Here is a 24,646-nt window from a genome sequence, read left to right as displayed (position 1 = left end):
TGTGCATACCTGACCTGAAGCCTCCCTCACATAATTATTGCAATTAGCAAAACCAGGGTGGGCTTTTTTTGTTGCTTTTTTTGCATTGTGTTGGGAGTTTAATTAAATGGCGCGAAGAGAACAATGAAAACTTTTCCAGAGAAGCCCCTCAAACCTCTGTGGTCCAAACCCCTAATCTGTGGGAAAACCATAAAGGATAACTGAAGAAGTGTGCATGCACAGGAAAGCTTATACCAATAACAAACTTAGTTGATCTCTAAGGTGCTACTGGAAGGAATTTTTTTTTATTTTGGGAAGGGAAAGTTTGTTTTTTCTTATTTTGGGAAGGGAAAGTTTGTTTTTTATTATTCATATTTGCTCGCGCAGCTTATAGTGGTCTGTGCGCACGTTTCGCGGGGAAACGTAAAGTTCAGTTTCCCCTTCACTTCTGTACCACACAACCCTCTCCTCCTCCTCCTCCTCTCCCAGAGTTTTGCTTTTCCTCCATCTTGGTTGACTTTCTAGCCCGGCTGTTTACCTCTCTATGCTCCGCGCGCGCCCTCCTTCCCTCCCTCCCCCTCCTCCTGTCGTCATTCTCTGCAATAGGCGACGCGGCCGAAGCAGGCAACGTGCAGCGAGCAGCGGTGGCGGCGGCGGCAGCAGCAGCAAGCTTTTTTCCCACCCCTCTTTATAAGCACCACTGCATTGCCCGGATGTGAATGGATTACAATGTATCTTTCAGGGAAACGTATTGCTATCAATTTCTCCGCGGGGAAGTCCGTGATGATGATGATGATGGCGATAATGAGGAGGAGGAGAGCTCTGTAAAGTTGGGACAAGTTTGAGACTTTTTATCGCTGGGTTTTTTTAAACAAAACAAAACAAAACAAAAACAAAACAACAACAGAGACTTGAGGGGGTCGAAATCGTACTGCCACCGAGATTTTTTTCTTTTCTTTTCCAAAATAGTTCATTAGTAGCCATGTGTTTATAAAGAAAAGTCACAGGGCGGGAGGGTAGTTTGCTGGATCTTCCTTTTTATTGTTTTTGTTGCGATATATCTTTTTTTTTGCTGGCTGGCTGGCTTCGTTTTGCTTATACTTTGGGTGGGAAGACTTATGCCTTACGGTGGATAAATCAAAAACAAAGGCAAAACCCCTCGCGCCCGGTGTAAAAGTTGCTTTAAGAATTGTGGAATACTCTCTGGATCTCAAGACTGAGTGCGAGTTTAAAGTACTTCTGCTTTTTTGAGGGTCAAACACACGTGAGATAATAAAGCACCTTTGCAGAAGAGCTCTCTTTTCTTCCCCTAAAATATCTTTCCTTGGAATATTGTGAACATATTTGTGGCCATTTAAGGTAAAGTTACAATTTCCTCTTGGAGTCGTTCTTTTTTTCTTTCTTTCTTTTTCTTTCTCTCATTAAAAAAAATGTTGATCCCACTGTGTTTTTAACTTGATGCAACTTCGGCAGCGTGAATCGAGGTGCACCGTGCATGTGATAATAGCATCCACACGCTTAGCAATAAGCGCATAGACGGAGGGGGTATGGGCTGGAAAAATATATATATATATATCGTGCCAGTAATAAGTAATGAAATTGTTTTCTATCACGCGTGCTGGGGGAGCGGGGGGCGGCGAGGAGGAACGAAAATCAATCGGGCTTTCTTTGCGGGAGGGGGGAGTCTGGGAAAGGGGAATAACCTGAGGCCTGTAGTAGCAGCATTTTGAAATTAAAGTACTGTATATACAACATGCTTGCGAGAAGGGAGGGAGGGAGAGAAAGGGGGAGGAGGCTGGCATAGTCTCCAGAAAACTTGCCTGTGCAGAAAGCCAGTCGAACGCTCGATTTTGGGAGAAAAAGTTTGCAGCGTTGCTCTCTCTCGGTGTAGCCTGCATCGTAAAACGTGCCATGGAAGCAGCATCGAGCAAATTAAAGATAGACGCACCAAGATCGTGACACAAAAGCACTTTTATTTTATGTCTTGCGAGTGGCCTAAACAATGGGGGTTGGGAAACGGAGAAAACAATATTAGTGTTCCTTCCTGGCATATACCCTTGGTCTCACGTGCGTTTTCTTTTTTATTATTATTTTTTTGCAACGGTGTATAAAGTAGTCCGCTAGCTTAGGTCTCCCTGCGCGCTCGCGCGAACTGCGGAATGATTGTTTTATATAATAAATCCTTTAAAGAGAGAGAGAGAGAGAGAGAAGTGTTTGGGGACTTAGGGGACGTGAAGGGAGGCGAGATATATACAATCCATGTGCAGCTTCCCAGCGTCAGTGATCAGGGGCATGGAAGAAAACGAGGTGCCCATTTATCTTTATTGCATATATAAACATATATTTCATTGGAAGAGGGGGGTGGGTGTCTGTGTGTATGTTGCATGTGTGTGTGAATCCTTAGGCAGGCAAAGGCAATATCGGGGGACGGTGGCGTCTGGTGGTGCTCCTGGGCTTCCCCTCTCTCTCCCCCCCCTTTTGCTGAACTTCCAGTCCGGCTTTATTCGGGGTTTGCTTGTGTGCGTGTGTTTCGCGGGGTGTAGCGGCTCGTGCTTTGCCCCCCTCCTATCGCCCCCTTCTCTTCTCCCTCTCGCTTCCCCTGATTAAGGCAGAAGAAGAGTTTGGGTTTAGGAATCGGGGCTCCTTCTTCCCTCCTCCGCCGCGTCTTCTTCTCGTCTCTCTTTCCTCCTGCTTTTTTTTTCTTCCCCTTTTTCCTCCCCGCTCCAGTTCGGGGGAGAGCTTTTAGCGTGGCGCGCCGGCGGGGTCTCTCCTTTTTCTCCCCCCTTCTCTCTTTCTATCTCTCTCTGTATCTATCTCCCTCTCTCTCTTTCTCTCCTGCGTGTTGTTGTGTGCGGTTGGTGGATGCAGTGATTTCGAGCAATGAAACCCAGAGCTCGGGGCTGTGGTCGGAAAGGGAGCCCCTTCTCTCCTCTCTCGGCCGGTAGGTAACCGGAGGTGTCCTCTTTACTCCCCCCCCCCTCGCTTTTTAAAATGTCTTTAGTTTGGAGTTTAGTTGTGGCTGCTGCTAATGGAAGAGGAGCTGCTGCTTCTGGTGGCTTCATTTAAACACGGGGAATTCATCCCCCCCTTCTTTCTTTCTCCATGGGGTGCGCCCGGGGAAGGGTCCGCAGTGGCCTGTTTCAGCCCACCCCCCTGCTTTCCAATTGTTTGCTCTAGACTAGAGAAACGGACTTTGTTGCAAACGGGGCCTGAAGATGCCCTTTAGTCCCAGCTGGTTACTTGCAAGTCTCCGCAGTCACCTTTCATACATTAGTTACCTAATCGCCAAGGGTTAACTCTTTCTTTTTGTCTGTCTTCCTCCCCCCCTCTAAAAAAAACCCAAACAAGTCTTCGAGGGGTTTAATTATAGTAGGAACGTAGGCTGGTCTCCCAAAGGCTGGTGTCTCTCTCTCCCCCCCCCAAACCTCTCCAACTCCACTCCCAAACCTCCCATCCCTATTCTGTTGACCTCCCCCCTCCCCACGTCTCCTTTGCATCGACCGAGCCTGTGTTGCTCCACTCTATAAAGACTTTGTTTGCCGCCTGCCTTTATGTAAAATAATCGGGGTGGTGGTGGGGATATGTGCACGGGAGGAGAAGGGAGCGGTGCAAAATAAAACAAAAAAGAAAGTTGGGAACGGATGGCTGTAGTTTCTGCTCTGGGTTTCTCATTCATTCCTCGTTGAACCTCCTGTTGCATAAACGATGCGCTGAACGGCGCGCCGGCTCCTCTTCTCTCTCTCTCTGTCTCTCCCTCTGTTCTGGATTTTGGGGTTAGACTAGTGCCTGATAAACTGGGGTTTCGAGCGATCCGGTGAAACTAGTGTCGCCTTTCCTGTCTTCTTGTCGTTGCTGCCCCTCCATCTTACCCCCAACTCCCTTCCCCAACCTTTCCCCCCTCCCCACCCCAACTCTCATTTAAAAAAATAAAAAAATCCGATTGTTGTTTCCTGTAAGGCTCGGGACTGGGTTTTCTGATTGCGGTTATTTCCATGTTTCTAGGTTTGTGTGATTTTGCTAAAATGCACCACCAACAGCGAATGGCTGCCTTAGGGACGGACAAAGAACTCAGTGATTTACTGGATTTCAGTGCGGTAAGAAACAACGGTGGAAATTAACAACAGCTCTAAAAAAATAATAAAAAAATAAAATTAATTAAAAAACCCAACAACACCCTCCCAAAAGTATGTTAAACTAAAGCAAAGCAAAGCAAAATAAATAAATAAATGCCCCCAAACCTGTGATCTTCAGTACATTGGGTAATTTTTAACCAGCAACTAGACCCATGGTAAATATGAACACTTTATTACTATTATCAATTAGAATTTTGTTACATTATCTGAAAGGAGATTGAATATTGTCTGCAATGTACTGGGATGTGTTCTTATCATTTGACACCCCCCCCAAAAAAAAACCCAACAACAACCCTTACACACCCTCTGATAAAATTGTGGGTATTTTTTCTCTCCAGAATTCTCTCAGAATAATAGTTACTTGCCATTGTGCATTGCGTTCTTAAAAGTATGGCTTGCACACCAACTAACTGATGGCTAATCAGTTGCTTAAAGTGCGCTCTCCGTTCTTCCCTTGTTTCATTTATTTTGGCACATGGAAAAGGGAAAAGAAATCCAGCACTAGCTCAGCTTCAAGTTTTCACTGAAATCTCAGATTGCTCTGTCAATGAGTGAGTTGCAACTTTTCTGTAGAAAACTCCCCCCCCAACTGATGGCTAGTGGTGTGTGTGCGTGTGTGGTTATTCTTTTTAATTTTAAAAATTATTTATTTTATCTTTAGGCTTTTTTTGGTTTATAAATATCTTGGCCAGATATTAACCAGGTTCTGGGTAGTTGCCTAAGTGCCATACTCCCCCCCCCATCTCCATCTACTCCTGCTTTTCTCTCCCCCCCATCCCTGCTTTTCTCCCCCCTCCTAATCTTCCCCCCTTCTTCCAATATGTCAGAAGTCTTTATTTATTTATTCACAGATTTGTGGAGGGTGGGGAGAGAGAGACCAAGACAAATCAATTTGATGTAGGATGCATTTGTGTCTTTAAATAATTTCAGTGCTGGGAGGGGGGGGGAATAAAATCCACCTTGTAAGTGGGGGCTATCTCAGTCTGCTGTTGTCTCTCCAAGACTTTCCTTTTGAGAAATGGCTTTGGGAAGTTTGGCCAGGAACCGTAGCCTGAGGCAGCTCTGTAGCTCCCACTTCCCTAGCTGTGCTTTTTTCCATTTGTTCCTTTGCTTTTTGTAGTCTCTGACTCAGGGAAGGTGCGTATTATCCGCTAGACACGTCGAAGAAGATGGAAACCAATTAGGGTTGAAATAAATGCTGGAGAGTGAGGGGGGGGCGGAGAGAGAGAGAGAAAGAGAGAGAGGAGACTTGCTTCAAATTGCTCTCATGTTCAGAGCCGAGATGAAAATTTAGGGCAGGTGGAACTTTGCATTATTATTATTTGGGTTCACATATGACAGACAGATCCTAAAACGGGATGGAAATGGATATAGCTACGTTTATGACCAAGGTTTCAGTCACAAACTTTTTTCCCTCACTTTTGTCAATCTAAATGTTTCCAAAAGGGCTCCCCCCCTTCTCCTTGTTGCCTGATATTGTGGCTGGGGTACTGAGGTCCCTCCCCCAACAAATCTTGCATTGTTTGGGGAGACATAAAACTAACATAAGGGGAAAAGGGGGGAGACTGCAAATACTGCTATACCATTATGAGAGCAGAGATGGGAGATGTTTAAATAAACTGTTGTTAGGTTTCGTATAAAGTTGAATGAAATGTGAGCTATCAGCGAATGTAGAGGGGGGGGAAAAGCCCTGTTTACCAACAATAATGCCTCTTTGTTTTCTTTTAGATGTTTTCACCTCCTGTGAGCAGTGGGAAAAATGGACCAACTTCTTTGGCAAGTGGACATTTTACTGGCTCAAGTATGTACAGCTTCTGTTTGGAATGCAGTTAAAGTGTCTCCTTTAGGTATCTTCCACCCCCCCACCCCCAATCAGTGTGTGTTAGTGAAATAACTCTTGGTAGAAATGACTTCCATTAAGAAACTGAAACACTTATTTCATACTGCTTCATGTTTAATATAGTACCTTTCTCAGAAATAATATTTGGAGTGTATAGTTATTTTATAGGATTTAGTTTTAAGCATAACCAAGTTTGGGGTATTTTTAAAAATCCAAAGTACTTTTATCCTTTTGTTGCGTGGGGAACGATAACCAACTCACTCAAGGTTTCTTATGCATTACAAGAAGAATAAGTCCTCTTTTAAGTTCTTTTCAGCAGTATATATCTTTTTAAAAAGAAAAAGTCCTAATTCTCTTCCAGAAATTAGCATTTGCTGATGGATTGTTTTGGGATACGCATCAAGATTACAGTCTTATGCATTATTCCTTGACACACACAAAAACTTTTTAAAAAATTATTTTACTAATGTGACTTTCTTAATGCATATTACACCTTTTGGATAAAGAGTCTGCGTTTTTGCAAATGTGTTCATCTATTGAACACAGGAATGTTTTGCTTTCAGCAAAAATACAACATTTATTTTTGACCAAAATAAAGAGTCTGCTTATTGATGAAGTAAGCCACTGGATATAATAACTGAATGTTAAGCACAAAGGATGTTTATATATTGGAAATAATTCATTTTGTGTCAGGCTGGTGGGGGGGGGATGCACATTTGAATACCTTCCACGCCCATAATTTAATTTCATAGTGTTCCCTACATTATTACACGTAGTTCCTTGGATGTTCCTTAGATATACCTACAATTAAACAGCTGCAGTGTTTTTGAAATTTTGGCAATTGTACATAACAGTACTCTGTAAAAAGCATATCTGAAACAGATGTTGAATTTTCGCAAGCCTTTACAAGCTCGCTACCTATGATTATGTAGGGGTGTTATCCCATATCTATCAAAGTTAATGGCAGAATTCCCAATAGTTTTAATGGAGTCAAAGTGTACGAGGAATAAGATAATGTCTGTAATTCTCATTTCCTATTTAACTGCTTAAAAGAGTATTCCTCCCCATACATTATATGGTTTTATATAGCTTTTTTAAGGATGACATACAGATAACTAAATTGAAGTTAGCTTGTGCTTTTGATAAGCTGTACCATTATTTTTCATAAGTTTGTATTTTTGATAAGTTCTATCATTAAACATACTTTGATTATATTCAGAATTTTAAAAATGAAGACATGTGCGATAAGAAAGGTGATGATTTCAGTGTAGCGTTATTTCAGGTTTCATTGATGGGCCTCGGTACACCTTGGTTTCTAAATGTATTGTCTTGAATCAAAGCCTCATCCATTCCTATGGAACTTTATACCTACCAAGGCACACCTTGTAATAAATCATTTTGTAATATTTTGCTTATATTGGTGATTTTAAAGAATGCAGAGTATTCTATTTTTTTTCATTGCAGAAGCAGTGCAAAGTATTTGTGTTAGATAAATCGATTTGCCAGTTACATTCAATCAATGCTGCAGCTAACTATTGTTCTAGCAAATATTAGCTGTATGCTACTTTTAAGGGATTTCCCACAGTTTAATAGTCTCTTGTACGGCCAGTTGATCAACAGTTTTAAAAGGGTGAAGAAACAAGCTGAAAATATATTGCGGGGGGGGGGGGACCAAAACATTTTTTCCTAGTACGCCCAGTGCAAACATCTTGTCATTGGTATGTAAGCCTGACATGCAAATAATTTAAAAAGAAACATACACACAAAACCCTGAGGCAAGACAGTAAAATTAAGCTGTAGATATCTTAAAACAATGCTTCTTTTTAGAAACCATCCTAAGGCCATCATCCTAAGCACACCTTCTTGCAAGTAAGTTCACTGCTTTTCTAGTGAATGCCGCATATGAATGGAAGGTCACTTTCACCACCCATGTGTAAGAATAAGATAGGAAGAAACCCTAGTGTTCTATCCTACTTAATTAAATAAAGTATGGTGGAGATAATTATGTGGTGAAGGTGCAGAAATTTGTATGGCTAAATAGCATACTCTTTGTTATATAGACTGCATCTTTTTTCTTAACTGGCAAATGGTTTTAAAACAGATCATTCAGTGGTTAGAGAAGATTGTAGAATCTAGTATCATATAAAACTGACCCTTATCCTAGGAAAACTGACCTCAAGGTGCACTTACATGTACCTTGTTTCCTAGTGTGGATTCTGGCAAATAAGCTGTTTTAGAACTCTTGCACTTTATAGTTTCACTCTTAAGGTAAGTCTAAATTTGAGGATAGGTAATTGTATTATAAAACACTTTCAGACTGCATCAAAATATGTTTTAACAAACAGATTTACAGTTTCAGAATATGTCTAGATTACTGTCTAGATTACTTTCCTGGCTTTGCCTCAAATTGATAGCTGTACTTTTAGTGAAATAATTACATCCATTAAGTTGAGACTCGGATGCGGTTTCCTGTCTTTACTGGTGTATATACTCTATAAATGATTGACTAGAGAACTTACCTGCTTTAAAATTGATGTTCATTTAATGGAAACGTTATTAGTGACTTGTGTATTGTTTTGGGATTTTCGTTGTAAAACAGCGGATCCTGAATTTTTTGATTTTTTTTTTACTGTGTGTGAGAATGTGAATGTGTGTGTTTTAATCTGCTTCTTCAACGCATGATGGTCTGGTGTGATTTGTAATGTGCGAATAAAAGGAAAGTGGGCCTGTATTTCCTTTAATCTTTAATTTTACAAATGTGGCCTCTTACTACCACAAGAAATTGTGAAGCTGCAAGGGAGAAAGGAATGTAACCTGAGCCATAGACCTGACATTCCCAGAGTGCGTTTTTCACATGAAAGGCTTTTTGTCAACGCTGTAAAGGACCAGCAGTTTTTGTTTGATGTTTGCAGGTGTTCAGCAGAGAGCACTAAAACAATCCAGCCATGATGGTTCAGAGGCCTTATGACCTCAACAGGGAGAACTGGAAAAGATGTGAATAATGTTTAAGGAAACTTCCCTAGGCTCAGCCTCAGTAATATGGAGCTTATGGGTTTGATTTGTCTTCACCAGTGACTTCAGGACAATTGGAGTCAGCTTCTACAACAGTTAGTTAAAGTCTGCCTGCATGAGGATGCTTAGTTTTCATTCCCATCAATTGTTGTTCCCAGTAATTTTGTGTGTATGTGTATAAAATAAATTATCGTGGCCTAGCTACATATTCAGCATTTGAGATTTCCAACTGAGCAGTTTCTTCTTCTTCTTCTTCTTCTTCTTCTTCTTCTTCTTCTTCTTCTTCTTCTTCATCCTCATCATCCCCTTTTCACATTCTTTTCTAACCCTCCACAAGTAGTTGCTTTGACATAATGCTTTCAAGAATGTGTTAAAGTTGTCTCAGTTGATTATTGTGTAGATGAGTTGCATGAGGGCAGTAATGAGACTGGCCATTCCCATAAAGCCAAGGTTTTCAAAGTGTGGGCTAGGTGTTATAATAATAATAATAATAATAATAATAATAATAATAATAATAATAATAATAATTTATTATTTATTCCCCACCCGTCTGGCTGAGTTTCCTCAGCCACTCTGGGCGGCTCCCAATTGAGTTAAAAACAATACAGCATTAAATATTAAAAACTACCCTAAACAGGGCTGCCTTCAGATGTCTTTTAAAAATAGAATAGTTGCTTATTTTCTTGACATCTGATGGGAGGGTGTTTCTCAGGGCGGGTGCCACTACCGAGAAGGCCCTCTGCCTGGTTCCCTGTAACCTCACTTCTTGCAATGAGGGAACCGCCAGAAGGCCCTCGGTGTTGGATCTCAGTGTCCAGGCTGAACGATGGGGGTGGAGGCCTCGGGAGTTGCCAGGAAAGGGGTGAGCTCTTCTGCCACTCTTTCCTTAATGTCAAGCTACTTCCTGACATCCAACTACTCCAGTCAGAATAGCGCAGGTGGTGGCATATCCCACTTGTATTCTTAGTGATGATTACTGTGTGCCCCACTTAACTATTATGTTGACATCAAGCTGCTCTTTATCCTTTGTAGTGTTTTCCCCAAGATATACAGTAGAAATGGGCTTTGCCTGCAGAAACTTCTGGTTGCTTCAGATATACATGGGGGCCTTGAATCTGAGATCTTCTGCTTTAAAGTGAAAAATCTTGGGTCAAGTCCTCAGAAACAGCAGGGGTGTTAATCCTGTGTGTGGATTGTACCACTGCAGACTGAAGTGGTGAAGTGAAGTCAAGTCTCGCATGTTACAAAAGTAAGGAATACACACACACACACACACACACACACACACACACCCTGAACATGAGATTTCTAGGTTAGACATCTTCCTTAGATACCACTTTTTATATGCAGGGATCTATTGTGGTTGTTGCTGTTGTTACTACTAAGGACCATTTAGTCCAGTTAGGACTTGATGGATTTAACATATCACAGAGTGGATATAATTTACTTTTAAACCCTTTCAGTTCAAAGCATTTGAAGTGTTGTTTTCAGACTGCCTCGGTTTGGATGGCTAGATCTATGTGCGATGAGATAAATTAATTTCTTTTATATTTCTCTGAAAAAGCACATTACATTGGTGGTGTGGCCTTCTCAAATAAAATACTGTTATTTTGGTATTATAACAGCAGGAGTTCTTAAATGAAATTGAATGTTTGTCTTTCGATTGACTGGCTGTAATACTTTATTTATTTTGATTTTTATGCCACTCAGTCTTGGATGCTCTGAGCAGGTTGCTATTAATGTTAGACAGAAGTTTAAAATTCCTCACCTTTCCCCCACCTTTTCTTGTCTACCCTTATTCTTGCTTCTAACCTTTAGAGAGACTTCTCCCTAGTCCCAATATAAATACAATATAAGCATATGTTTCTCATTAACTTTAGATGGAGTATTATTATTAATTATAATAATAAAATGTGCTATCTACACTTCAACATCAGGTCCTACGGTGGTTAAATTAAGAACAGTTAAAACTAGTTACATTCACATGAATAAAGAAGGTCCTGGAAACCTCACATTTCAGGTGTCAAAGGTCGGGGCAAGGAGGTGTGTCTTCAGCATTTGCTCGTAGACTGTGGGGTGAACCTCTGTGGGGAGAGAATTCTACTGATTTTAACGGTAACATTAGACCTAAATCTTTGGCTTTTCAGTTGGTCCATTTGAAGACAATAGAAACAAGCAAAATGACAGTTTTAGAATGAACAATAGAAGAATACAGGGATCAAGAAGGTTTACTGCCCAACAAACTGAAAGTTGCATTTTGATGTAGAGATGCATGTGATAGCTTTAAGGGCATCCTGACAAGAACAAACAGGAAAGTGACTAATAGTTAAATTCTATACATGTATACTCAGAAGTAAGCCCTATTGAGTTCCGTGGGGCTTACTCCCAGGTAACTGTATACAACTGCAACCTTAAAAGTTGAATGGCTTCAGTTGCATGGAAGACACAGTTCAGCAAAGGAAGCTTAGAGCACATGGCAGAACATAGAGATGAACTTCATTTGCATGTTTGACTATGTTTGTTATCTTGCCACATGATGTTCCACCATTTCAGCGTAGCATTGTTGCACCAAAAATGCACTTAGTACCCACATAAATTGAAGTGCCATGAATCATTTAAGATGCCACTCTTTGATGGCAGATGGCACTTATATTTTCGAATAGTTTCCCTTTGTTTTGTCTTTTGCAAATCATTAGGGATTTAGCCATGCAAATGCACAAGAGGATCTACTACTATGTTTGTCATTGCTTACATTGTAGTTATGATTAAAAAGAGAAGGAATACTCGTCTCCCATCCTCAAGTCCTTTCAGCTATGTTTCCTTATCTCACAAGGTTAGTCATGCTCCCAATTCAACCAGTTATTAGCTATTGTGTGAGAAGGCCCCAAGGGGTGGTACTTGGGTGAGATATTGTACTACATGCTAACATTCTTCAAGGCTACAAAATGTTTCAGTGAGCAGTCATAGGCACAAAACTAGAAAATAGTATTTTCCTGTTGCATTAGCCTTTCCAAAAAAATAACCAGTTGAAATATTTTTGATCTGCTAAAAATCAAACTTGGTTAAAATAACCCTTGCAGATTCTGTGAGAGGCAATACAAATCCTTCTCATTTTCTTATGGCAGAAAACATAGCTGAGCTTTTGGTTTCCGATAGCAGGGGTCACTGATAAGACCTATTTTATGAGATGATTTAATTGGTAATGAGTTACAAAATGTTTAATGGAATACGGTATTGGTTGTAGCATGAATGATAAAATCAAGGAGTATAGTGCTGTTTACTTTGGTACATTTATTGCATTTAATACAATAATTAATAGTAATGCTTAGCTTTTTTGTAGCACTTTAGAGTATTCAGTGTGCTTCACACACATCCTAGTTCTGCAATACAAAATTGCTGTTTAGCACTGACCAACTCAGGAGTCGGCAACCTAAGGGGTTGTTTAACCGGCCCATGAGCCACCCCCAAACTGAGCCGCCTGCTCAGCGAGTCCCCGTCTGCTGCGCTAAACCAGCATGGCGCGGGGACTTGCTTCCGTGGTGCCGGAAATTGCATCTGCACAGGTGCAGGTGCCGGAAATCGCATCTGCGCAGATGCAGACGCCGGAAATCACAGCCGCGAGTGCTCGCTCGCTCTCTCTCTCTCTCTCTCTCTCTCTCTCTCTCACACACACACACACACGCACACACACACACACACGATCCAGCCCATGGAGAGATCTCCGCTGGAGTGAACCGGCCAAGGCGAGGTAAACCTTGCTGACCCCTGGACCAACTCTTATTTTGAAATAGTCATGTTGACTACAGTGGGACTTGCTCTGGGGTGAATTATTTGAACATTGCAGTTCTAATGTGAAAGCATGGTCTTAAACTTAGCCTTTTCATTTTTCTTTAAGCGTTCTGGGCAAAGACTATCTTGAAGGCAATAAGGCAGCAGGAGCAAAATTGGTGGCATAAAATATTCCCTATAAGCTGGGTATGAAACGAGCAAAAGTGGTCAGCCTTTTCATTGAGTGAGAATGCAGAGCTGGAGTGATTTGTATGCTTTGGACCTCTACATATGTTATGTTTTTATCATTTGGTTGCTGAATTTATGGCCAAATAGCTGTAGTCCTGCCTTTTAAGCAGTGGGCTCACAGTATGAATAGGAAATTCAGGCTACCTTCAGCATGACAGAGACAACTATCGGTTATGAAAATCAATTTGCCATGGGGTAAATGCACATAAGTAAAATGCAGTATTTCTTCAGGTACACTCATGGGAAAGTGTGGCATGCATCAGGCCCTTTTCGGAAAAAATAAATAAATTTTGAATATCTCTCACTGCAGTTGTTCTGAAACCAAATCTATGTTTATTTTTATTTTACTTTTATTTTAAAAAGTGAGAAAGGGCTTGTGGCACTGACATGTTAAAGGTGCTCGATTTTGGCACAAGCTCTTGTGGCGATTTCTACCAGATGCACAAAGGGGAAAGGGAAGGTGATGGATTAGAGCATTTGTTCAAGTCGCAAGTGTGTAGAGTTACCATTTAGACGTAATGCATACGAAGAAGCTCATGGGCAGTTCATTCTTACCATTCAGTTGAAATAAATTGCTTACATTTAGTTCTGTTTAGTCCCATTCTGCTGAATGGGGCTGAATTTCCCCATATCTCACTGCTTGGTCTTCCCCAGCTTGTGAATCGGTCTGGTATAAAACAAACATTCTGTGCCTTCAGGGAGGTCCAGACTGAAGCACTTACACCTCTGCATCGTTGACTTGTTTCTTTTCGAAATCCTAATTCACAGCACTGGTCTCACTGAGGGTGATCTTTCTTTTACATGTGGTATGGCAGCGAAATCACACTCCCCCCCCCCCTGTCCACTGGTGCACCTGCCTGCTTCTGATGTGAGTGGCAGATAGCCATGCCTAGCTAACTTTTGAATAGGATGCACACATGGGAATTGGTTGATCCTGTGGCTGTTTTCTGGGTTTTGTCTAGGGTATTCATTGTGCTACTCAAGCTTAAATGTGTTCAATTTTACGTATGTGCCCCCTCCAAACATGGAGCCTTTCTACCCACCATGTATATCTGATTCACTGAGCATAATCTTGCTCTTCCACCACTCACAGGAGAGCTTGGAGGACAGTATTCTGTGAACTGGTCTAATATTGTTTATTTCAAAATATGTATTTACGCACGTGCACAGATTCATTCCTTGTGATCTGAGGGGTTCCAGGAATGAAGCTCCTTGAACATTTGACAAAATCAGCAAATTGTCTTTTACCCTTGTAATGAGATAATCAATTAAATAACAGATGAACTACTGTATATAATAGAGTGAAGTAATGAAAGTTTATGCTCTTAATTACTTGATTCTCTTTTAAATGCACAGAATTGCAGAGAAGTAAAGTCTTCCATAAACAGTTTTGTTTTAAGCTTAATCTTTAATCTGTTATTATAAACATAGCCGTTTTGTAAGCATTTCAGATCAAACATTTACTCCTAATGGTAAGCTACATTTTATATCAGGAAGTTTGTGACTTAACAGAGCCTACAAAGAAGCGCAGTCCTGGTGGCCCCAGGCCTGTGGTTTTCAGCGTTTGATATTATGATGCTATTTAGATCCATTCCCAGAAGGCAAGATAACAGATCTGCAATTGCTTAATCAGGAACAGTGTGTATGTTTGCAATGGTCTGCATTTTAAAGATCATTTACCAAACTGTTCTTGAGTAAATGTTTGTCAGTGTGGTGGACATAACAAGAGGTGTATCAGATAAAGGGGAGGCATTAAAGTTATGAAGACATGCAAGCTCTGATTTAATAGAATATCTGTTTGTTTAGATACTTTGAAAGTGAATGGTCCTTTGAGGGATTCGTTGAAGGTGGCTTATAAAAAACCACATGCATTTCAGGGCTCCTAGGACCCTTTGCCCGTGTTGAAGTTATCCCTTCCATATGCTGCAAAATAGGTACATATATGCTTATCACATTTGATGGCAAACATAAAGGGTACATGCAATTTTCTCCATAGCAATGATATTCCGTGTAGGGAATTCATCATGCATGAAGCGGTCCTTAGAGGGAACAATTAGATTAATTTGCAAACACTTTGCATATTTATTCAAAGAGTATAAATATGTTCAGAATTGCTTAATATAGATGTTCATTGTCTTCCTTTCTGTTGCTCAGCTTTTATGCTACATAGTATGAAGTATATCAATACTAAGTCCTAACTGCAGGCTTGTGTATGAAATAATAATTAATCAGGTGAATTTACCTTGAGTAATCAGGTTGTTGTACTAAGGAGTACATATTTCTCTTTTTCTTTTTTTTAAAAAAAATATTTTGGCTTTTAAAGACCAGTATAATTTTTTTCCATGAAATAAGTAAACAATTGACTCCCTCATCCTAGCTGGCTGCACAACCTCTTGCTTGGTTCTCAGGAAAATAAACACCAGAGGTTCTTAAAATTGAAATATCTCTATGGAAAATGAAAAGATGGTTTTCGTCCTTGCATGTGTCACTACTCCTGTGGTTACTAAAGGTCAGGGCTTGGTCAGCATTGCTGTCTACAGGGATTAGGTATGATTAGGTATAGAATCATAGAATCATAGAGTTGGAAGAGACCACAAGGGCCATCGAGTCCAACCCCCTGCCAAGCAGGAAACACCATCAGAGCACTCCTGACATATGGTTGTCAAGCCTCTGCTTAAAGACCTCCAAAGAAGGAGACTCCACCACACTCCTTGGCAGCAAATTCCACTGTCGAACAGCTCTTCCTGCCAGAAAGTTCTTCCTAATGTTTAGGTGGAATCTTCTTTCTCAAGTGACTAGAGACCACACTTCCTGTTTGAAAGCTGGCATCTGGGTGTGTCACAGATATGTTGCAGTTAGGGGTAGATGCTGTATTCCTGCATTGCTATTTGCCTGGCTTTTGAAGCCACCCAAGCAGCCATGCTCAGTTGGACACAGAAAGTGCCAATCATGTCACTTGGAAAGTGGGACCTGTTGGTGCTATCAAAGCCTTTTGCAGAAACTATTGTCAGTAAGTACCATTCCTTGGAATCCAATGGGTCATATATGGCTTAAGGTTCCAGATTCATGAAAAATTTTTTAGACAATCTGGAACGTTACTCATTTATGGCTCATTGGATAGGTAGATTTTTATTTGATAGCCAGCACAAAACTTAGGATGGTTAATTTTCATAATTATTATTTACAGTTTCTGAGGCTTTAGAAGAGAGCCTTAAAATTCTTTTGTCTTCATCCTTACAACGACCCTGTGACAGTATGCCATTATTTTTATTTCATAACCAGCTTCTCTGCATATTAGGAAGCCTGCTGATAAAATTATTTCCCTGGTGCCACCTAGATAGGACATGGTCCTATAAGGCAGCCTAAGAATTCTTTGGCTAAATAAATGGGGACAGAAGTCCTGCTACTCAAACAGTATTCCTGTACTCCCCTCCTTTCCTTTTTAATTAAAAAAAACCCCAACAACCCTCCCCACTTGTCTTTCTACCTCCAACTATTCTTCGCACTGCAAGAAAGCCTTTCCTTTTATTTGGGTAGTATTGTCTCTACAATAATATGCAGAGGAAGGGGGGATTAGGATAGGGCAGAAAATAAACAAACTATATTTAAGGGTCTGTTTCTATAAGCACCTTAAAGAAATAATAACAACAACAATTTATTAATCTCCACACTTCCATTTCTTTTAAAGCTGAATGGCCAGGTACACACATTTGTAAAATGTATCAATTCATTTTGAAATTAGGAGTTTTGTGCTATATTGCTAAGGTAAAGAATACTCCTTTTAAGTTCTGTAGAGTTTTCCCTGCTATCTCTGAAGCCTGCAAGTTTTACATTTGTGCTAGTTTACATGGTTTGCACAGGAGCGTTTACTTTTAAAGCTGTTTAAGAATTATAAACAAACTTGCTTATAATTTGCCCATCCTGTTCATTCCTTTGTATGAGAGGCCTTGTCGCACAGTTTTAATTGCCTGATAGCACTATAGAACACCTCTGTTTCCCTTTACGTTGCTTCTTAAAAAAACAAAATCTTGCCGAGAATTGTGCTGCTTTGCAAAGCAACCTAAACAAAACAAACAGAACTCTTTCCACTTCTACCCTCAGTGAGTCAGGTAGAAAATTTACCTGTCAACTTTTTCAAAGTGACTTTCATTTTTGAAAGATACCTGTTTGAGAATGATGAATGCTGCAGAATTAGTGCAGCATATCTAGTCGCTGAAGGCATCTTCTAGGTTAATGAAAATGATAATTCATGCAGGTAAAATATGCAGATCAGCTGTGGCCCTCTGATTCATTATGTAATTCCAGTATAACATTTATTTATAATTCTGTTTAGTGCTCTTTCTGCAAGGAGCTGAAAGTGATGCACATGGTTCTTCCCCCTCCCCATTTTTCTTTTATAATAACCAGTGACTGGCCCAAGATCATCTGCTGAGCTTCATGGCCAAGTGGAGATTCAAATCTGGGTCTCTCCGGTCCTAGTCTAACACTGTAACCACTACACCACAGTTCTGTATTTTGCATAATTTGGCTGCTCTTGACTTGAGCTGTGGAATCCCAATTTGTGCAGCTGCAACGTCCTAATCTTTATAATACTGGATTAAACTGCACACTCTTTCTGGGTAGCTCTATCAAAGGCAGGAACTGTGTCCTCTCTGCCTTCCCCCAAGTGGTGTTGCTTCTGTGCACCTGGATGTCACAGGGATGGTGCACAGTGCCAGCGAGGTTGGAGCTGCGTGGGTGCACTCATGGATTGGCTTTGTTGGTGCCAGTCTTGCAGTTGCCCTGCCCCATCCCCACACCATAAAGGGCAGTGACACCGCAACTTGGAGGGTAGTGATAAGGCATCACACCCCACCATGCTGACAACTCCATGAAGGTATAGCCAAGGTATGTTCTATTTAGCTTGGTCATAGCGGTGCCCATTGTCACACCAATGGTACAGATGTAAGCAAGTCTTCTGTAAGACTAGAATTGAGGAAATTGAGCGGCAGTACTGGGAGACTTCAGCATCTATACTTTTTGTAATAATTAAAAACAAAAAAAAACTTTAAAAACTCGTGTATGTGATACATATCAATTGATTGACCTATCAGACAGCCTATACTGTGATCCAGCTAGAAACTACTTTTTTATTATTTTTAAAAAAGGTTTACTTCAGCACCTTCACTCTTCTCCCAAAATGACAAGAGTGTGGGTGTGAGTTGTACAAAACGTATGTTTCCGTTTCATGGAAAGGCAGGAGCACAAATGGAGCCCAAACAAAAATATGTGCAGTCACAACTTGCAATTGTTTATGTTGGGTGTTGACTGGCTTGCAGCCCTTGATACTGTGTGCACTTTGGTTTGTGTAACTTCTGGGGAAGGCATTGCTTGCCTTAGAAAAGGGATAATGGCTTCCTTCCTATAGTTCCCACCATGCCATTGGCTTTTTCAGTGGATGGGTCTCACTAAATTGGTGCTCACAACAGTGAGTTGTGAAAATACTGGTATGTGTAGAACAGACCTGCAAATAAGTCTGTGATGGATATAGCCTATCTTCACTGCTGCCTCTGAATAGTATTTCCTGGGAATTGTAGGTCGGAAGAACAGTGTTGTGCTCAGGTCTTGTTTGCCGGTTTACCATGAACATCTGTTTGGTCTCCATACAAACACAGTGCTGGAGCAGATGAGCCTTTGGCCTGATCCAGCAGGCTCATATGCACTAATGCCAGCTTAATGCTTATTCATTTTTATTTTTATTTTAAGCTCAGAGGTAGCTGTTAAGATATAGTATAACAGAGTGCTTGGGCCAAGTCTGTGTTCAAATCCTGAACAGCAATGTTGGGTGGTCTTGAGTAAGGCACAAGTTAATGTTCGCATTCAGTAGTCAGTCAAACAGTCTGGCTTAATAAGACAGGATATGCAGAAGCTGCGTGCAAAGTACTTCCATGCACCCACTTCCTCATGAGAGTGCACGAACAAGCCTGGATTAAACATTTTACCACATCTTCATGTTATATGTGAAACAAGAAGAAACCATGGTTAATGTCTTCAAAACAAGCTGGGATATTAAGCTTCATATCCTGGCTTGCTTTGAAGGTATTAACCATTGTTACCCAGTATTCACATAACAGGAAATGGTGGCTTTTTGATTTATTCAACTGTGTGAAAGAAGGATTGAAGAGGTACTGAAAAAAGCAACTTTAGAGCTGTCTGGCCAAATGGCAACTAGGCATTATGTTTTGGCGACTGTAACCCTGGTTTAAGGAGCCATTTGGCGCCTAGCTTATATATCTTGAGTTTCTAACCCTGCTTAAGACCAACATATAGTGGCCACATATTCCCACCATCTGCATGTTTGCCACTCTGAATTAAGGGAGACAAATTCTAGTTTGTACTTTACCCATTTGTATGCATTTTGCATGGACTGCTTATATAATAAACCATACCCTTTAAACTTAAAATACTTGAAATCTGAACAATGTGCATTGAGTATGCATCTTTGATGTATTATATCTTGTTTCTGTGGACACTGTCTGCACACGGAAACTGCATGGCGAAAGGCAGAGAGCTGCATGCCAGTCCACAAGTGAAATTTGAGAATGCCGGGTCAGTCTGCTGCAAAAAGCAAACTGAACAAATTCCTCCTTCATCCCTTGTGTGACCAATGTGTCTCTAAACTATATATATGTAAAACTGGAAGCTGCTGTCTTAGCAGAGCATGTAGCCCAGATACTTTTTCTCACAACACCTTTTAAATTCAGTTGACCTAAAACGTAAATAACTTTAAAAAATGTTTTATTAAAAAAAAAACCCCAATGCATGACTCCTGATCAAATATCAAGGCTGTAATTTAATCTTAGGGGTTCTGGTGCTGTTCGTAAACAATTTGAGTCATTTTGCACTTTACAACATCAGCCAAAAGCCTGATTGAATTATATCCTTGTATTGTTGGAACACCTGCTGTTGCTTCTAGACTTCAGAATCTGTCACCAACTCCATTGCTAGTCTTTATTTTGAGAAGTTTGTAATTTAGCTCAGAGTTTTTGAATGAGGCGAAGCATTTGCTTTCATCCTGGTAGAATTCTCCCCCCCCCCCCAGCATTAAACTGCATCTGCAATATTCCCAGTTGTGTTTTTGTGTGGGGTTAGCAACCCTTTCTTGCCGAATACAGTCAATTCGTCCTTTCCTTCCTGCTTTCCTATACTGTATAAAAAGGAAAGTAAATTAAACCCATCACCTAATCTTCATACTGTCCTGGCTTCTGTGTCCCTATGTCAAGATTTCAACCTATGGCAAAGTAATTTATTGGATTCCCCGTATTCTTAAGTAGCAAAACTAGTTGTTGTTGTTCCTGCTGCTTTGGCACACAGGGTAGATCCACTTCTAGGCCTGGGGTAAAAATTGGGACCTCTGAACCTGGGCTTATATTTGAATTCACAGACTAGAAATAAATCTCTTGAGTCAGTGACATCTTTTTATGAAAAAAACTCCCAAATCACTTTAAAATATTGGCTCGTTAATTTCTTATGTTGGCAAAGTGTTAGTGAAGTCTGAGTGAGTGAGAATGGCAGGTGGGGAATCAGATTGATGATACATCTATGCAGAGTGGAATGAATATAAAAACTGGTTTCTTTCTTGCCTGTTCAAACTTACGTGATCTCTTTCAGTTGTCATGACTTTTCTTTCTAATGTCTATCTATCTATCATCTATCCCTATCTATCTATCTATCTATCTATCTATCTATCTATCTATCATCTATCTATCTATCATCTATCTATCTATCATCTATCTCTGTGCATCTGTATATTTGTCTGTCTTTTAATCATCTATGGCTTAAATGCTGGCTGCAGCTTTTGACGAAAATGGTTGTTCTTTTCTGCATTAAAAAGAAACAAGCTTTAATGGTGCATTGCCAAGAAAATTTGGAAGTATGTTGCACAAATGACAATACTCAGAAATCAGTGTATCAGTTGATGTATTTGATTTAAATGTGTTGAATTAAGAGTGGTCCATGACTAGCAGTAAAATTCATGTGGTAAATGAGGCATCTTTGGCTTTGGATTTTTACCAACTTTTATTTTTCATATTAAGTAATTTTATTTTGAGCTTTGATTTTTGAAGATTTTTACAAAGAAGTATTCCCCCCCCCCTCAATGTTTGAGTGACTGTTTTTCATGCAGATTGGTTTTCTCACTTGCCCTCAGTAACCACTTACTAAAATCAACAGTGAGCAACAAGAGACACTTTCAAGGTATGGGTTAGATCTCTTCTAGAAAATGGTTGGCTGAGAAGGTGAGTTGCTCAAAGCCAGCCTCTGCTTCCTGTCCAATGGAGAGGAAGTGGAAGTGAGGCCAAATTCCAATAGCTCAATGGTAGATGTAGGTGGGTGGCACATAAACCAGTCTGAGAGCGTTGCCGAAGAGCAGCCTATAACTATTCTGAATCAATCAATCAATCAATCAATCAATCAATCAATACTAGGTGCGTTAGGAGCTGAATCTTTGCCATCACAGATCACTTAAGGAAATTTAACACCATTGAGGGAGAATCTGAGGAAAGCAGCAGTGCAAAATTTTCTTCAATGGATTTTCATTTATCTCCTATCTCTTTTTTCATAAATTCACATTATAAGACCTCAAGCTCCATTGTGATTGAAATTGAGTTAGGTTGGTCATTTAGCCCTGCATTTTCTACTCCATCCTTCTCTAACCTGATGCGGTCCAGATATTTTGGACTACAACTCCCATCATCCCTGCAAGTTGATGATGGGACCTGAAGTCTGAAACATCTGGAGGGTACCAGATTGGTGAAGGTTGGTCTACTTCTGACTGCTGGAGACTGCTTTTCAGGGTTCCCATCAGAAGGATTTCACGTTCTTACTTTTAAGTGGAGATGCCAGGGAATGAGCCTTGGACCTCCTGAATGCAAAGTATATGCTTTGATTCTGACCTATGCCACCTTTCTCTTCCTACCTCACCTCCCAGCAGAAGTCAATGCACCATATATAGATCCCATCTATATATAGATATATCCCACGCTTCTTAATTAAAAGAATAGCAACTGATTTTTTTAAAATTAAAAATGAGTAAGTTTTCAAGGGAGGTTATGGATTCACCTTGGATATTTTCAATGAAAGGTTAGACATCTGTCAATGATGCCTTAAGGTAGCAGTCACAGGAGAGTAAACCCCACTGAATTCAGTGTGACTTACTTCTGAATATACCTGCAGAGGATTATAAGTATAATGTTTATGCAGTTTTAGGGCAACTGGAATATTGTGTTACCTGTAAGTATTGTAGCTTTATCATTTTTCCTGCTTTAAAAACCCCAGTTTTGTATCATATGCAAATATAATACAGAATAAGCTCACAGACTTGAAAAACCAACCTGCTGAAGTTTTCCAATTACTGAATGTATTTTAGCTATCCCATTCATTAACTGCAACTTTTGCCAACCTACGCTGGCTGGAGCTGATGGGAGTGGTTGACAAACATTTGGAGAGCATGGAGAAGTCTGAGATACTGTGTGTTGTGTTTCTTCTGTGGTCTCTGCTTTCCTCGGTAAAATTCTTGGGGCATGGTGTGAGAAGGCTGTTTCACTGGTGGCCCACAGATTGTAGAATGTCTTTCCTTCTGAGGAGCACTTGCCCACCTAAACTGAACCTATTTCACCATCTGACCAAGATGCACCTTTTTGCCACAGGACTTTGGAGGCAGAAGGTGTTACACGGTGTAATCGTGTTAAGCTGTACGCCTCCTTCCCTGGGACTGCATGGTGATGGGTGGGCTATAAATGCCTGTAAACAAACAAATGGAGTTGGTGTTGCAAATGTAGAGGAATGCACCTTGCTTGCAGCAGCTACAGAGAAATAGCGAATCAGGAAAAGAAAGTAGAGATTAAGCTTGCTGAATACACAGCTAACAGGAGATACTTGCCCTTAAGAGGAATCTTTAAAAGAAATCTTTGGGCGAGTTCTGCTTGGTATGTTGCACGTGTACACCTTCTGTGCAACTGGTAAACAAGTGTCTTAATCAGCAAGAGACCCTATCAAGTTCGTTGCAATAAATGTTTTGTACTTCACCTTGCAGAAATCAAATCTACCTTGCTGCTCTAAACATAGTTGATGCCTCATCCTATTTCCCTTTGCCACAGTACAGATTAACACAGAGATAAAACAGCTGACCTCAATCTCATTGCTTAATTTTACTGACGTTTCAGTGAATGTTATATTCAAAATTCTTTCCCAGCCGCAAGTAATATTTGCGATCAAGATTTGCCCTTTTGCTCTCTGTAGCTGAAACAGATGACCTTTTCTTCTTTGATAGGCCTATTCAGTGGACTGATTGGTTTTTTAAAACTTTTTTTTTTACATGTCACACATGGGATTGATGAAATCATGCACCTATTTCAGTAGTGTATACATTTTATTGAAACCACACTACAAATATCTGCATAGTGGGTAATGTGTGATGGAGGCCCTAAGCATGCAATTACTTGAGTGTAAGTTCCATCAAAATATATGATGGTCACTTTCAACAAAATATACGATGGTCACTTTCAAGTAAACATATTTAGGATTGAGATATGTGGGTAGAGTTCATTACATTTTGAAACCAGTAATAATAATAAAAAGCTTCTATTTTTAATAGAATCAGTATTTTATCTCATATTGGCCTCATTAAATATTGTGCATTGTACTCTGGCTATGGTTATCAGTTATTTGATGTCAGTATTGATGCTTATATGTGTGTGTGTGTGTGTGTGTGTGTGTGTGTTTTAAAGGAGCATTGCAGGACTTTGGTATATGATTAATAGATTTTAACTGAGCTGAAAGGAAGACACAACTCATTTTTTTGAGAGTCACAATGAATTGGAATAAGCAAAAATAAAATAAAATAAAATAAAATAGGCTGACATTAAGAATTCCAAACTTAGTAGCCACTCTGTTGTCCTTGTTGATTAGTTTTAATTATGCACGTCTATGCATTTCCATTCTTTAAGCTGACTTTGTTTTTATTTGGCTGCATTTTGTCCCTGAAAGTTTTGAGTAGGGGAAATATTGTAACTTCTGCATACACAAATTTATTAGTAAATGCTTTTCTTTGCTTAGTTCTCCCTGCTCTATTCCTTTGAGCAGACCTACTTACTTCGGAAATTTGCCTCTTAATACTAACAGAAGAAGATTTATGTTTCCAAAATGAAATATTTTGTAAACACCATCGTATCAAGGAATTAAATTTACAATCCAGCTCATTAACTAATAGGCATTGTCTGTTTTCTTTCCTAATGTCCTCATTTATATTCCAGTTTATTTCTTTTATCTCTGTCCTTAAAACTGGATCAGCTAATTGGCGCTAGTGGCAGCTTAGTGGTGACAGTGCTTCAGGTTCATGCTCGTGTCAAGATTTGATTAAGCAGTTTGGTCAATGTGAGATAGTGATGCTGTCCTTTGTATCCCCATCTATGATTGAAATGTACAAGATCTTGAAAATGCGCCTGACATCTAATTAGGAAGTTAGCTTAGCGGAATTACCAATTACCATTAAGTAAACACTCAGTTCAGAACAAATTTGGCTGTGCTGTAGCTTTTAGTACCTTCGCTACCGTAGATACTCCTTGGAACGCCGTATAAATCCTTGCAATTTCATGATTATCAAAATACATTTGCACAAGAACGTCAA

The 24,646-nt window shown here is 40.1% G+C and overlaps 1 protein-coding gene across 15 annotated transcripts in view; it reads left to right on the top strand.

Moving 5' to 3' along the window:
* Positions 1–592: 592 nt before the first annotated feature.
* TCF4 (transcription factor 4) overlaps positions 593–24,646 on the top strand; it is a 339,764-nt gene continuing 315,710 nt past the window's right edge. For 3 of the 15 annotated variants that reach the window (XR_008332771.1, XM_053408681.1, XM_053408677.1), the window contains exons 1-3: positions 2,182–2,286; positions 3,982–4,073; positions 5,841–5,913. Coding sequence is in view for 14 of the 15 variants with exons in the window: in XM_053408681.1 (XP_053264656.1) it covers positions 4,002–4,073; positions 5,841–5,913 (145 nt within the window). In the remaining variant the exon portion in view is untranslated. Of the gene's footprint in view, positions 1,339–2,180; positions 2,287–2,479; positions 2,921–3,981; positions 4,074–5,142; positions 5,250–5,395; positions 5,504–5,840; positions 5,914–24,646 lie in introns of those variants that run through there. The other 12 variants (XM_053408675.1, XM_053408683.1, XM_053408694.1 and 9 more) reach the window with 10 other exon arrangements.

This window comes from Podarcis raffonei, chromosome 11 (genome assembly GCF_027172205.1).
Source record: "Podarcis raffonei isolate rPodRaf1 chromosome 11, rPodRaf1.pri, whole genome shotgun sequence".
Classification (NCBI taxonomy): Eukaryota; Metazoa; Chordata; class Lepidosauria; order Squamata; family Lacertidae; genus Podarcis; species Podarcis raffonei.
This window is presented reverse-complemented; position numbering and strand designations above follow the sequence as displayed.